The following is a 15,547-nucleotide window of genomic DNA, read 5'->3' as shown; positions in this document are numbered from 1 at the left end:
TAGTTATCCATGACTCCAGGAACAAAGGGAACCAACACCCTTTGATTCTGTGAACATTGGGTACCCTGGCCTGGAGGGCTGGATATGCTGGTAAGTAAGAAAATTGCTCAGGCAAAGATTGTAACTTGCTAAGATTACATTTTAGTTACTAGAATGCATGCCCCTATTTTATTTTGTTTTGTTTGTAAGTATACCTCTCTCTTTCTTTTATTCAATATCACTTCAATCTGTCTTTGTTAATAAAAACAACAAGGAGTCTGGTGGCACCTTAAAGACTAACAGATTTATTTGGGCATAAGTTTTCGTGGGTAAAAACCTCACTTCTTCAGATGCATCCGAAGATGCATTTTGTAGATACAGACTAACACGGCTACCCCCTGATACTTTGTTAATAAACTTATTCTTGTTTTATTACAAAACTTATCACAGTATTGTGCATTAAAGTGAAATGTGAATCTTCACCAATCCAACGCGCTGATGCATGCTCTCTCTTTGGAGGCTGCCAGCATAATTTCTGGGAGAAGGAATAGACACTGCAGGCTCTGGGGAGCTGGGGAACTGGGATTCACTGACTGTTACCTGCAAGGCCAAGTTTAGACTGGTAAAGTCTTGAAGAGTTTGCTGGCAAGGTAGACAGACTGGTGTGTCAGGGAGCTCTGACACATAGCTTAGCAGCAGCAAAGCTCTCACTCTTGCTAAGGCAGAGCGCTAACACAGGAGCTCACAGTTCTGGGTGTCCTGAATGGGACATCACAGGGGCCAAGCAGCTATATTAAGGAACAATATAAATCACCCAGATTTTGTAGTACAATTACTTATAATCATCAGTTATCTATTCTTTAATACCTCTAACACATATCACTCTTCCAGTAATTCTCCAAGGAGCAAGGTTGCACTTACTTTAAGTGGGCCTGCTGTTAGAATTATTTGACATGAAAGGAACAAGTTTAAGCAATTGTTGATAATTTGAAGTTATTGTTTGTCTTTCTTAAGCCAATGGATGTGGGCTTATAAAGGAGAAATATGCATATAGCATTACTTAATTAAAATCCAAAATAAGGTTACTTGAAGTCTGACTAGAAAGAGTGTAGACTCAACAAGACAACTTCCATTTATTGTATTTCTCTTTCTATTTTTTAATATAATCTCTGTAGTGAAATCTTACTGCTTCTTCTTAGTCCTGTTAACCTGGGATAGGGAAGAATCTTTCCCACACAGCTGGTCCGAGTGTTAGTAGAATTCCTTGGTTCTGAAGCTTCTTTGTGGTATCAGTCAAATCATCTTCTTAGTCCTGTAACCCTAGAGAAAGGAATCCCTGTGGTGTGGGATTCATAAGACTCTCGGGTCCTACACAGTGACCTCAGTTTTATATACCCTGATTTTCCATGGGAGCTATTTAGAGTGGTAAACTGTTTCATCAATCCAGAGTGCCTACAACCTATATCAGAAATGAGCACAAAGAATTATCATCTTAACTTGCAGAAAAGAGCATGCACATTTAGGAAGACTTCTCAAACAGCATGATCTGCTCTGCCTGTATTCACCAACCAACAGCCCATCTGCATTCCCAGAGTTCAGCACATTCACACATCAAGAGGTTCTGAAAACTGTAAAGAAGTCTCGATCCATGACTTGTGAATCCAACTCATAGCTTTTCTGGCTTATCAAAAAGAGCTATGAACACCTAGTGCCACTCCTGACCTTTGAAATTGCGAAGGAATCCTTCAATGAAGGAATCCTTCCTTCCTCCTCCAAACATGCAATAGTTTGACCAGAATTGTAGAAACCAACCTTAGATACATCATTTCAAGCCAACTACAGCCCAGTGTCAAAATTCCCATATCTGAGCAAGATCATAGCAAAACTAACCAAAGGCTCATCTGATTGTGTCAGGTCTAGAATATTAGCTTCAATCTGATTTCAGGTCAGGATATGGAACTGGAACTGCTTTGGTGGCACTGAAGGTTAATCTTCTCTTGTCAATGGCTAGAAGGCAGACATGAATTTTCCTCCTCCTGGGGCCTCACTGCAGTTTTCAACACTGACTATGAGGTACTACTGTTTCATTGGAGACTGGTGGCAGGGGTCCAAGACAATACACTAAAATGGTTTTGAGTCATTCCTGGAGGAGCAGACCAAAGTACTAATGATGGGAAACTGCATCTCCAGTCCTAGAACCTTGACTTGCAGAGTCCCATAAGGATCAGTTCTGTCTCTAGTATTTTTCAACATCTACATGTATTACTCCTGAGGGAATTCTACATCAAAAAATTGAAAATTCTGCGCCCAATATTTTTAAGATATTGCAAAATTCTGCTAATTTTCTTTGTCAATAAATAAATGTGGCTCCAGCATGGCTGTGGGGAGCACAGGCCATTGGCTGCATTGAGGTGGGAGATCACCTTGAAGCCCCCACATCCTCCGGTACAGGGACTCAGCAATGAGGCCGCACCTGACCCTGACACAGTGCAAGGGCTGGACCTGCCCCAGAAACACCCCAGTGTCCTGCCCCTCTGTGCCAGGTGCACCAGGTGTGGCTGGGCAGGCTCAGCCTAGCAGGATCCAAGTGTGGAGGGGCTCAGTGTGGGGTTCCGGGTGCAGGGGCAATGCGATTCTTCAGGGGATCCAGGTGATGGTGTTTGGGCTCAGCAGGGGTGTCTGGGTGTGGGGAGATGGGGCTTGGCAGGGGGTCTGGGTGTGGTGGGACAGTGCTGGGGGAGTGGGGCTTGATGGGGTGGACGTCCAGGTGGAGCTGGATAGGGTTCAGTGAAGTGGGGGTCTGGGTGTGTGGGGCTTGTCAGAGGGGTCCAGGTATAGGGGGGTAGGGCTTGTCAGGGTGAGGGTTGGATGGGCCTGCTTAACGGAGGAGCCCCAGCGGCTGCCGAAGGGATGCTGTATGCCAGGCTCCCGCTTCCCCCCACGATTCCCCTATCCCCTTTTCTTTTCCATCCCCCTCCCCTCATTCCCCTTCCCCATTCCCATCCCCATTCCACCCACTGCCTTTTCCCCCACCCCTCACTCCCCTTCCCTCATTTCCCTCACGCCCCCTTACCCAGCCACACCGTGGGTACTCGCTGTTCCACAGAAAATAGGAAGGCTCCCAGCACACAGAAAAGGAGCACAACTGGCATTAGAACCCAGGAGGCTGCGTTCAGCTGCAGAGTCAGCGGAGCCCGAGGCGCAGCAGTTCTGCATTTGTGGAATTTGGGGGTGCACATGTAACCCCATGTGCCCCCCCATACCTCATCTCTGTTTGGGGGGCAATCCCCCCCAAAAAACCTGCACACATGATGCCCCCCCATGCAGCTTCCCTTTGCTTCCCAGCCGTTTTCTCCAGGGAAAAGCAGGAAATCTGCAGGGGCGGGCACTGTTTTCTGCGGGTGCAAAGTCCCGCAGAATCCCCCCAGGAGTAATGTGAAGTGGTCAAACTACATGGACTCAAATGCCTGCAGTATGAATGTGGGAGTTGCAAAGTGATTTGAAAAAATGGAGAAGAACAAATAAATGGACATCTATTGTGGAACTGCACAATTGCTTATTTTCAACTCGCTTTTCTCTCTGCTTCTTAGCCAAGCAATTTAAGGTGCCATCCTAGAGCTGTAGTAACCTTGGTGAATGGCTCTGGCAGTGAAAGAGGGGTTGAACCAGACTGTTTCTCCTTTAATTAAAAACAATTATCTGCAGTTTGAGGGTGTGTTAGTTGGTAAGTGAGAGCTGCAGCCTTAGATTTCAGAGGGGTGAAATATTGGAACAGCCTTCCGAGGGAAACAGTGGGGGCGAAGGACCTGTCTGGCTTTAAGATTAAGCTAGATAAGTTTATGGAGGGAATGGTTTAATGGGATAACGTGATTTTAGTCAAATCAACAGCGTGCCATCGCTGGTAAATAGTATCAATGGCCAATGAGGGTCTGGCTGGAGAATCTTGCTTGCATGCTCAGGGTTCTACTGATCGCCATATTTGGGGTCGGGAAGGAATTTTCCTCCAGGGTAGATTGGCAGAGGCCCTGGAGGTTTTTCGCCTTCCTCCGCAGCATGGGGCGGGGGTCGCTAGCTGGAGGATTCTCTGCGACTTGAAGTCTTTAAATCACAGAATTTGGGGACTTCAACAACAGAGTCAAGGGAAAGGGGTTGGGTCAGCTTTTGTGGCCTGCATCATGTGGGAAGTCAGACTAGATGATCATAATGGTCCCTTCTGACCTTAAAGTCTATGAGTCTTCTGACAAAGTTTTCCTGTTGCTGTCTTGTAAAGTTGTGGTGACAGGAATCATGGGGCTTGGCTCCCCATAATTAGGAAATATCACCTTTTGTAATATTAACCAAATACCCTGAATATAGCACTGATAGAAGCTGTATGAAGACCCATAACAAATAAATGAAAAACATTTTAAAACAAAATAAATGGATTTCAGAATTCACACGTTTTGTTTTCGTTGCAACTTACTGAAATTTCGTGGCAAATTGCAGATCTGTGGTGATTTCCAATAGGAAATGTGCCTGTAATTTTCTTTGTCAAATCTGTAATTCAGCAAAACATTTCACTACAGTGAATTAATGTTTTCCGAAGAAATTGTTTTGTTGGGAAATTTCCAACCAGCTCTGCTTGTAATTGCTTCTATGATTGTTTTTCAGATGCCATGTTTTATTTTTAATTTAATTAGGTAATGAAATAAAATATTCCTTTCATGCACAAAAGACATGCTTTAAAATTTCTTTTTTGGCGAACTTTTTAGTATTAAGTAAAAATACATGATCCAAATTTAATCGTCGTGCAACGTCACTATTGTATTTCATAAAACATAGTTTCTTGAACTTTCATATTAAATCATTTTATATGGTACTTGGATATTTACTACTGTACTGTGAATTAAACATCAAATTGAATTTCATCCTTTTAAATCATTGTTTTCTAATGTATGAAAACAATGTACTTTTTTGAAACTTGGTTTAACATGCTATTCTGAAGTGATCCAATTAAGTCAGCATTACTTAGTAAGGGGAATTATTTTTAAGTGTAACTTTGGTTTCTAAATCTCAACCTCAGTATCAGAATATGTGAGTCTAAACTGTCATTTCTGGTTAAAATTAGAGAGACCAGGTGGGTGAGGTAATATCTCCTTTGGACCAACTTGTGTTGGTAAGAGAGACTAGCTTTTGAGTTTACAGAGAGCTCTTCTTCAGGTCTGGGAAACTAAGGGCTTGAGATAGAGATATATAGATATATATATATATAGAGATATATATAGTATGGATATAGTGCTGCAGCGACACAGATGTGCCATTGTAGTGCTTAGTGTAGACATTATCTATGCTTATGAGAGAGCTTCTCCCGTCAGCGTGGGTACCCTACCTCCCAGAGAGGCGGTAGCTATGTTAAGAGGAGAAGCCGACAGCATGCTGTCTACACCAGGAGTTCGGTTGGTGTAACTGCATCACTCAGGGGTGTGGGCTTTGCACATCCCTGAGTGACGTAGTTATACCGACATAAGTCTGTACTCTAGACCAAGCCTGAGGTCTGGTCTATGCTACGGGCTTGCATCACTATAACTACGCCACTCGGGTGTGAAAAACCCACACCCCTGAGTGACATAGTTATACTGAACTAACCCCTTCCCCCCCCACCCCCCGTGTAGACAGCACTGTGTAGCCGATATAGCTACTTCCTCTCCTGTCAGCTTACAGTGTCTTCATTAAAGTGCTGCAGGGCGGTGCAATTGCATTGGTGCTGATGCAGCATTTTAAATATAAACTTACCCTCAAAGTGTCGCTGCTAAATAAGAGGTAGAACAGATTGGTTAGCATAAATAGCTAACACATTTCAAGGGACCATTCAAAGTGAAGTGGCCTGTTTTCACCCCTCCAGTCTTAGGGAGGAAAGGAAGAGGGGGGGAAGCTGGGAGGGGTTTGTTAGTCGGTTACAGATCGTTGTAATAAACCATAAATCCAGTGTCTCTAGTCAGTCCATGATTATTAGTTTCTAGCAAAGTTATGGAATTAAGCTCCCAGGCTCGACTTTTGAAAGTGTTGTGTAGGTTTCCTTTGAGGATGAGGACTGATAAGTCAGATATAGAATGATTGCTTTGTGAAAAGTGTTCACCCATAGGTGATGTGGTGTGTTTGTCTTATTGTTTTCCTGTGTGAATTCATTCAAGAGCATAGTGATTGTCTTGTTTCACCCACATAGTTGCTATTGGGGCATTTAGTGCACTGGGTGAGGTAGACCACATGTTGTGATAGGCATGTATAGGACCCAGGGATCTTGAAAGGTGTATTGTGGAGGTGTTGATATGTCTGTCAGTTGCATCTGTTGTTCTGGCAGGGTCTGGTGCTGCTTTGAGTAGGTGTGTCCTGGTCTGTTGGAGCTTGCTTCTGGTGATGAGCTTTGAGAATATGGGTGAGTTGTTTGAAGGCCAGAAGGGGAGGGCTCAAGAAAGATTTTTTTTTTTTTTTTTTTTAAGGATAGGAGCTGAAATTTATAACTTTACTAGACACTAATAATCATGGATTGAATAGAGAAACTGGATTTATGGCTTATTGCAACAATCTGTAACCCATTAACAACTACCTCCACCCAGCTGCTTTCCCCCACTTCCTTTCTTCCTTATGTCTGGAGTGGTGTTACCAGGCCACTCCACCTTGAATGGTCCCTTGAAATGTGTTAATTACTTATGCTAAACAATCCCTTTCACCTTGTATTAGCAGTGACACTGAGTACCTTTCCCAGACCTGAAGAAGAGCTCTGCGTAAACTGAAAAGCTTGTCTCTTTCACCAACATAAGTGGATCCTATAAAATATATTACCTCACCCACCTTGTGTCCCTAATATCTTGGGACCAACCAGGCTACTGTTAAAATTGTTAAAATTAGGCAGTTATGCAAATTGCTTTTGTTGTTCAAATGTGAAATTGTACAAAAATAGCTATTTCCTTGGACAAGATTAGTTTGTTAAACTTTTCTTTCTTCATCAATAAAGATATATATGAGGGTGATTTATCTAGTGCCTGTAAGTGCATGTAGCTCATTTCCACATGTAAGTTGCATTTGAACCTTAACAAATCTTATTTGTTTTCAAAAACTTATAAAATGTTATCTAACTTTATGATATAAAAATAGTGATCAAGGTTTTAGAAAGTGGCTCATTGGTTTGTTTAATTTTTAGATTAGAACTGAAAACTAAATTTGAAAAATCTACTTCAAAGTACAATTTCACAAAATGGTACTGAGCATAAGATGTAAAAACAGTATTTTTAACCTCGGTGACTGTTCTCTAAGAATGAACTTAAAAATGAAGAATGTCTTAATTAAGTTAAACATTTACAGGATTACTGATAGTTTTGTGGATTTTTTGAACTGCTGTTCCATACTTGGTGTTTACTTGCATAATTCTGTTACTGAACAAATTATAAGGTTTTTTTTGTTTTTGTTTTAATTCGTTTTTCAGTGTCATCCATGCTCCATTACCAAGTCCTGTTGACAAGGTAAGTCATTCGTACTCTGTCTTTAATTAAAAAGTTGAAAGAATGAGAAAAACCTAACTACTTGTGGGTGTGACTTGCATTGAATTACTTTACATGGTTTAATATTTTTACTGTTTTAAAAAAAATAAACATTAGTCATTCCTTCAGTATCACAAGGATATGCATGGCAGGCTGAGTTTTTATGGTATGGGAATACTCTACTTTTTCCACTACTGGTCAGGTGTGGAAACGTTGGCAAAATAACACGAAGCATGACATGCTCGGGTAAATCAAGATGGGCAGAATTATAGAGCATCAAAGGTGGTAACAAGAAGGACGTTGATGCAATAGGACAGAGGCAATGAGAGATTCAAAAAGGGGAGTGACATGAGCAAAATGAGTGGCATGGCAGATGGCTTTTGCTGCAGTATATTCTATGGCAGGGGTGGGCAAACTTTTTGGCCCGAGGGCCACATCGGGGTTGCGCAACCGTATGGAGGGCCGGTTAGGGAAGGCTGTGCCTCCCCAAATAGCCTGGCCACCACCCCCTCCCACTTCCTGCCCCCTGACTGCGCCCCTCAGAACTCCCAACCCATCCACACCCCTGCCCCCTGACTGCCTCCCTCCCCTGGACTCCCATCCCCTATCCAACCACTCTCTGTTCCTCGTCCCCTGACCACCCCCTCCCGGGACCCACCACCCCTAACTGCCCCCCGGGATCCCACCCCTTATCCAACCCCCCCGTCCCCTGGCTGCCCTCCCGACCCCTATCCACATCCCTGCCCCCTGACAGGCCCCCCGGGACTCCCACTTCCAACCCTCCCTATTCCCTATCCCCTGACTGCCCCCCCCCCAGAACCTCTGCCCCATCCAACCGCCCCCTCCTCTCTGACAGCCTCCCAGGACCCACCGTGTCCCGCCCCCTTACCAGCAGCAGGAGCTCGCAGCCGCGAGAGCCAGCTGCACTCCCCACGCTCCCCAGTCTGGAGACTAGGCTCCCCAGCCAGGAGCTCAGGGGCTGGGCAGGATGTGGCCCGTGGGCCGTAGTTTGCCCACATCTGTTCTATGGTTTGGAGTGTGAGACAATGTGAGTTTTAAGGAAGACTGAACGTTATATCCCGCCTCAACTACTGTGACATCTACAATTGTAAATTTGAGTGATATCCCATACTTAAAAAAAAATGTTATGGAGCCCTTTACTCAGTGGATAAGAGATAATTAGATTAGGAACAGTGAAGTGACAACATCATTTGTTGACTTTTATTATAATGAGTTTGTTGACAGTTTGGGGGATGCACATGTATATCTCAAGCCTCTACCTGCCCTGAGCCAAGGCTATAAATAACCTGATGTCTATTCCTCTGCCTGACAAACTGTCTTTATGAACCTGTTCCTTTTCACTTTTGTCTGTGTCTGGCAGTGTTTTTTTAATTACTATTATTATTCCTGTTTTAAGTATTTCTTAGATATTTCCCAACAAAACAAAACCCTCAACTTAGTTGAGAGCTCTCCACCAGTTCCGAATCTTATGGCAGATCAGGTATTGAAGCAAAGTTGCATCTCTTGTTCCCATGAGTTTTCTGCTCTTGGTGGGTCTGGAGAGAGTATAGCATGATTAGGAGAATGACTTTCTGCTGTTTTGTAGGTCTTTCTCTAAGTTGGCCCAAGCCAGACTCTAAAGCCTCCTTATGCAAGAGTCATTGTCAAACAAAGCATTAGAGAAAATTTTGTGGTCCTTGGCATGTTGCAAAAGATAGGTAGTAATGAGGCCTCACCCAAAATTTTTGACTGAATTGGTTTTACCTTTTCATTTGAATCAGTCCATTGCTGATTTATTTCCATAACCGTTCAGCCATGCTGGAGGGACATCAGATGATATTAAGAGCAGTCAGCTACTATTTAGATAGAACTTTTCAAAAATCGTACTGCAGATATGTGGATTTCACTTTTTGTGTGTGGTGGAAGAAACTTGTGCAGACTGATGCTTTGTTTAGAATAGAATATATTATAGGAAGGTAGCATGGTTTAACTGGACTAGGAGTTAGGAGACCTGGGTTTCATATCCAGCACTGCCCCTGACCTGCTGTATGATCTCGTGCAAGTGGTTTCACTTCTGTGCATCTGTTGCCTTCCAAGCCTTTGTGTGTGTTTTTTTTAATGTAGATCGTAAACTCTTCAGGGGAGTGATTTTTTTCAGTATCTGTTTGTTTGTACAGAGCGTAGCACAGTCGGGCCTCAGTCCTGTTTGGGGCTTGTAGGTAACGTATTGTAATACATACAGTAATGGTAGAATAGTAAAGGTGCTAAGAGGAAAAAGAACTGGTAGGCAGTGATCTTCCTTAAATTACAGATACTTTGAATTGTCTGAGTTTGATGTAGAATACTCGACGTGATTTTGATAATATTTTCTTATTTCATAGGTTGCTGCTAACACTCCCAGTATGTACTCTCAGGAACTGTTTCAGCTTTCTCAGTATCTACAGGTAAAATTGTTTTTCTATGAAGACATTCCTTTTTTACTCATTAATTTGATAGTTTATGCAAATAACACAACCAAGTAGTTAATTTTTGTTCAGAATGTAAATCTTTCATATGTATGTGTACACCTGTGTATGTTCAAAGTATGATTCAGTTTATAAACACTAACAGTTAAGAATTAGCTGCCTTTTCTGTTGAAAACAGCATAAAATATATGGTAATTGACCTTGTTTGGTATTTCTTTTATGAATATTTTTATTTGGCTTGCATAAGTATAGAATTCTATATATGCACATCCCTGCAGACTTGACAGTGGTTTTATATGCTATATGCATCTGTATAAACATAAATCTGGTACTCCCTCACTTTGCTTAGAATTGAGAATACGTTCCACCTTCTTGTATTTATAATTCTGCTTTGGAATCATTTTAATACTCGAAAAATATTAAAGGGCTGTCTGTGAAGCTTTTTAGTAGTATGAGTATGGAGAATATGAATGGGAATTACTAAAATGCATTAACATATCACTCTGGATTTTTAAAGAAATAATTTTTATCTTATCACTTAACCACCATTTTTTCTTTTAAATAGATTTTTATCTTTATTTTCGTTCCCCTTTCTACAAAATGTAGTATAAATGTAGGTTATGTAGATTGGTTGGTTGTAGGAAAAATTATAATTCCAGTGAGAGGAAGAGGTATGTTAAAGAAAATTTTAGCCTTTGGGAAAAGATGAAGGGAAAGGGATGATGGATTAGCTTGCATGCATGGCATATTTCCTTTTGATTCTGGAACTAGGAAGTAGCATTTATGTTCTGAACTGTGAATCACGATCTGTGAGGTTGATAATGATAGTTGGATTTGTGGAACTGTGTATTTTTAGAAATGCTTCCCAAAGTTCCTCTAAGGCATGCAAAAGCATCTTGCTACCTTCTTGCTGTTAGTGCCAAATAGTTCTGGTAATCATAAAGCTACTCTGAGGTAAAAGGCAAATATGTGCTTTGTTGCATTCCTCTATTAGAAGGGAATGTGGATTTCTCCGTGTCAAACTGATTTGATGGGAAAGTGCCAGGAGTAAGCAGAAGTGACTTTGACCTATAATTTGGACTGATATCATCTGCCTAGCAGTGCAATAGACAATCTTATTTGTAAATCTTTACATAGTCTGTTTTAGGCTTCACCTAGTAAATCTTGCAGTTCTCTAAAAATAGAAAAGGTTTAGATAGCCTCTTATGGTTTAATCTAGTAGAGCGTTATAGGAATAAAACACTTGTACACTTCAAGGGCAGAAGGGACCATTGTGATCATATAGTCTGACCTCCTGCACATTGCAGGCCACAGAACTTCACCCATCCACTCATGTAATAGATCCCTAACCTCTGGCTTGAGTTACTGAAGTCCTCAAATCATCATTTAAAGACTTGAAGTTACAGAGAATCCAACATTGCACTAGTTTAAACCTGCAAGGTCTCTCTGCCAATCTGACCTGGGGGAAATTCCTTCCCGACCCCACATATGGTGATTAGTTAGACTCTGAGCATGTGTGCAAGACTTACGATCATCAGATAAAATACTGCTCACTCACCTATAAGATCATCCATCAGGTTATGTAAAGATTTTTACAGAATAAGTCTTTAATCTCTGAAAATCTTGTGATTTAGATTTCTTTCCTGGGAAATAACCCTGCTTATGGGAATTAACTTTTTCAGAAAGGTAGTTGAATTGCAGATATTGGTAATTATTTCATTTATTGATTATATTGAGCATGATCTGTGTGTACTATAAATGTGTACACGCTGATATTTATATAAATTTTCTTGCAGATAGCATGCTTTGAGAATCTGAGACTAGAACTTTCTTCTTGCCAAATGTAACCTCCAAGTTTCTGGTACTCTTCAAGATCTGATAAATGTGCCTCCAAGCCTCTCTGAATAGAGAAGGGTAAACTGCACCATCTAGTGGCTTGAAGGAGAACTTTAAAAACTATTTGTTTAGAAACTAGTTTTTCACTTAAACTTAATTAATGGAGTAGCTAACTTGTACTAGAATTGGGCAAGGTACCTACTGTAAACTTGTTTATTCAAGACACACAAGGCCTGACTTTGTTCTCACTTATACTAGTTTCACATAGGTGTAACTGATTTCAGCAGTTATTCCTTGTTTACTCTGTTACATAATTCATTTATTTTCTATTTTGGTAACCATTTATAAAACCAATACTTTTCTGGTGCTCAGTTAATATAATTTACGCTGCTTTCCCCCTTCTGCCTTCCTACATGTAACTAGATTTTAATATGGCACTGAATTGCTTAACACCTATATTTACTTTACTGAGTAGGATGTGACATGACTGGGAATATACAGGTGAACTTATTCACTCTGAAACTGATAGCCACCTTTACTGAGGGACCTATGGATGGGCCACAAAATAGCGGGCTCATAGTATCCAAATAACCCTTTTTCAAGAGGGATTGTAGAAATAAATGTTTATTTGAAAATAACGTGTAAATCATCCCTACTGACAATTCTCTCTGCCTTCAATTACATTTCTGCCATTTGTTTTTAGTTTACAGGTGGTAATTTTGAATCTTGTTTAGATTGTAATCTGTTTGAAGCAGGGACTGACTTTTTGTTGTGTATGTACAGGGCCTATCACAGTGGGGCCCTGTTCCCTGATTGAGCCCTGTGTTTGATAGTGAAATGCACATTCAAGATGGCATACTGTTCATTTAAGGAAACCAGTTCTAATAAGTACAGTAGGAGGATTGCCCATGTAATAACGGAAGCTATATTTATATTATGATGGTAGTGCCTAGAGGTCCCAGAGACTGGGAACCCATTCTTCAAGGCATTGTATGTACCCGTAACAAAAACAATGCCTGCCCCCAAAGAGCTTATAATCTAATTAGATGGTAAAAGCACAATACTGTACTTCCCATTTTACTCCTGAAAGCAGACTTCCATTTTACATATGCAAATTATACAAATATTTAAGATACTATAACTTAAGAAATCCTTTGTGAATTAATGAAGGACAGAACAGGTTATCAAAGTTTCAATCTGGCAACATATTGTATACCTCCGTTAATGTTCATAACGCTCTGTGTTAATTTCTTTTGAATAAAGCAACAGTAACCTAGGCTAGAAAGTTCATTATAATATTGTTCAGTAGAAGAGTGTAGCATTATATAAGTCCAGATTTTAAAATGTGCATGGACAGTTTGTGTGGAGTTCTGGTAATTGTGTGTGGAAATGGCCAATTGGACATTTAGCTGGTCCTTTGTGCATGCATATTATTGTGTACATTTAAAAAACTGTGCCCACTTTATACATATAATTGAATCAATGTTTGGTTTTACATGGTATATATGGTTGTAAATTAATTCAGAGGACTGATGAAAATTTGTCCCTTAAAGGTAGCATTTAATAAAAGGTTAAAACACACTATAGATATATTTTAAAGTGTGTGTTGCCTTTTAGAGATGATCCTGATTGTACATTTCAGTGTATAAGTGGTCTTAGAGTGTTTACTCCTGGGGAATTCTGAACCAAAAAAATTAAAATTCTGCATACAATATTTTAAAATTCTGCAAATTCTATTTGTCAAAATAACATTATATAATCATACCAGTTTCAATTATTTTGGTAATTTATTTCAAAATACCTGTCAGCAAGTATGTCTGTAATAATACAGACATGCACAAAAATTCCCCAGGAGTAGAGTTAAAGAAACCACTATGATAGCCCAGTTCCTGCTTCTATGCCCTCCACCTCCCCCAAAGAGCCCAGCTGCAGGGCCCCCTGGCCCAGACTCGATCACTCCCTATCCCCCCCAGAGTCCAGTCATGGGGGCTTTCCCTGGCCCAGAGGCTTGCATCCTCTCCCCCCTAGAGCCCAGGAATCCAGAGGGAGAAGCAGATTGATGCTGGGTCCTGGGATTGCATGGAGTTTCCTGCATGCTGCTTCCTTCCTTCAGGGCATGCTGGGAACTGCAGCTGCCAGGAACCTTCCAGCTTCTACTTCCCCATCCCCCGGCAGTGTCTTCTACATGCAAGCTGGGCTCTTACTGGGTCCAGCAGCCCCTAGTGATGGCCAGTAGCTCTGCAGCCCATTTCTGTCAGTGGGGAGAGGGAAATTCTGCATGCACAACATAAATTTCTGCAAAATTCTGCATTGCGCAATGGCGCAGAATCCATAAGTGTTAAAAATAAGGGTCCGTATAGTATACACAATAACAAGCTGGATCTAAATTATGTGATAAGATTTCTACAGTTCTCTAGTGTTAAGTTCTGTAGGAAAGCTGAAAATTCTGAGGTAGGTGTTAAATGTAAAAAATTGAGGTTGTGTATTATGAAAATTAATTATCACTATGGTATTGCATTTATTTTAATATTAAAATACTTATGCTGCCCTTCCCTCGTTTTGATATTTTAATTCTCCCACTGTTTTTTTAAATATTGATATAGTACTAACTTCACTGTAGAGGTTATTTTGGCTTTTAGAGAAGGACAAATAGATATGAACAGGAAGTTTTAACAAATGGGATAATGAAAAATTGGGGCATTTGGTACTTGTAAAAGTGTGGGAAGGAGTCTGGGGGTTTCGGCTTCCAGGAAGTGCTTGAAGGTTTTGTCACTAGTGATAACATTAAATGCTGCTTCTCTTTCCTTGCACCATGTGGGCAGGTGCAGGATTGATTTGGGATTTGCAGGGATGGGGAGAGCTTTACATCCTAATTTTTCATCCAGCAATCAGCCATCCCATTGCCGTAGTCCAATAACAATCATTGCATTGAACAGCAACGGATAGCACACCACTGACTGTTCCTGCTATAAAGTGCTCAGCAGTAAAATAGTTAATGTTGACATTTAAACTGTTATCATGCTTCAGTTAGCATCCAGAGATGAGTGGGGCAGGTCGTACCTCAGAGCTATTGTTTCAGGCTCAGAAAGACAACACTGCAGTAGTTTATATTCAGTTGATATTTTAAAGATAAGCTAATGCTAGATACTTACTTTTAAATAAAAGCTGAAGTGAAAGTCCCAGTCTGGGACTGTGGCTTAGCGTACTGTGTTTTGAAATAGCAGTATGTTAAGCTGTACTCAAGAACTTTTACTGGATTGTAGCAGTGTCCACATGGCAAGCTGGTGTTCTATAGATTCAGCCCAGGTTCGCAGCATAGTAACTTTCCATATAGGCAAGCCCGTAGTGAACTCAAAATGATCCTTCCATCTGTGGAAAGAAAAAACATAGCCTACCTTTTTTTTAGTTTGGCATTTTCATGTAATTTAACGGAAAAGATAGTTAGAATCTCCTATATGATACTTCATATTTAAAATACTACCTAGTTCTCTGAAAAACTTGCTCTTGACTTCATTATATGTATTGCTATTCTTCACACATTGTATGCACATCAATGTATGTATTATTACACTTCTATTTTTGTCAGATGTAATTATACAGTTTATTATGTGTTTGTTTAAATATTACCTACTGCTAAGTTAATAGTAGCTCGCAAGTAGAAGTAATAAAAGTTTTGCCTTTTAAAAATCCGTATTTGTTGGCCTATTCTTTGATGGGGAGCAGTGAATATATCAGAATTTTTTCATTGTATCT

At 40.7% G+C, this 15,547-nt stretch overlaps 1 protein-coding gene across 41 annotated transcripts in view; it reads left to right on the top strand.

Moving 5' to 3' along the window:
- SLMAP (sarcolemma associated protein) overlaps positions 1-15,547 on the top strand; it is a 164,327-nt gene that overhangs the window by 84,905 nt on the left and 63,875 nt on the right. For all 41 annotated transcript variants that reach the window (XM_065550934.1, XM_065550966.1, XM_065550955.1 and 38 more), the window contains exons 5-6: positions 7,439-7,475; positions 9,875-9,937. In XM_065550934.1, coding sequence (XP_065407006.1) covers positions 7,439-7,475; positions 9,875-9,937 — 100 coding nt within the window. The remainder of the gene's footprint in view (positions 1-7,438; positions 7,476-9,874; positions 9,938-15,547) is intronic.

The sequence above is a fragment of the Chrysemys picta genome, chromosome 7 (assembly GCF_011386835.1).
Source record: "Chrysemys picta bellii isolate R12L10 chromosome 7, ASM1138683v2, whole genome shotgun sequence".
Taxonomy (NCBI): domain Eukaryota; kingdom Metazoa; phylum Chordata; order Testudines; family Emydidae; genus Chrysemys; species Chrysemys picta.
Note: the sequence above shows the minus strand (reverse complement) of the source record. Positions and strands in the feature narration are given on the sequence as shown.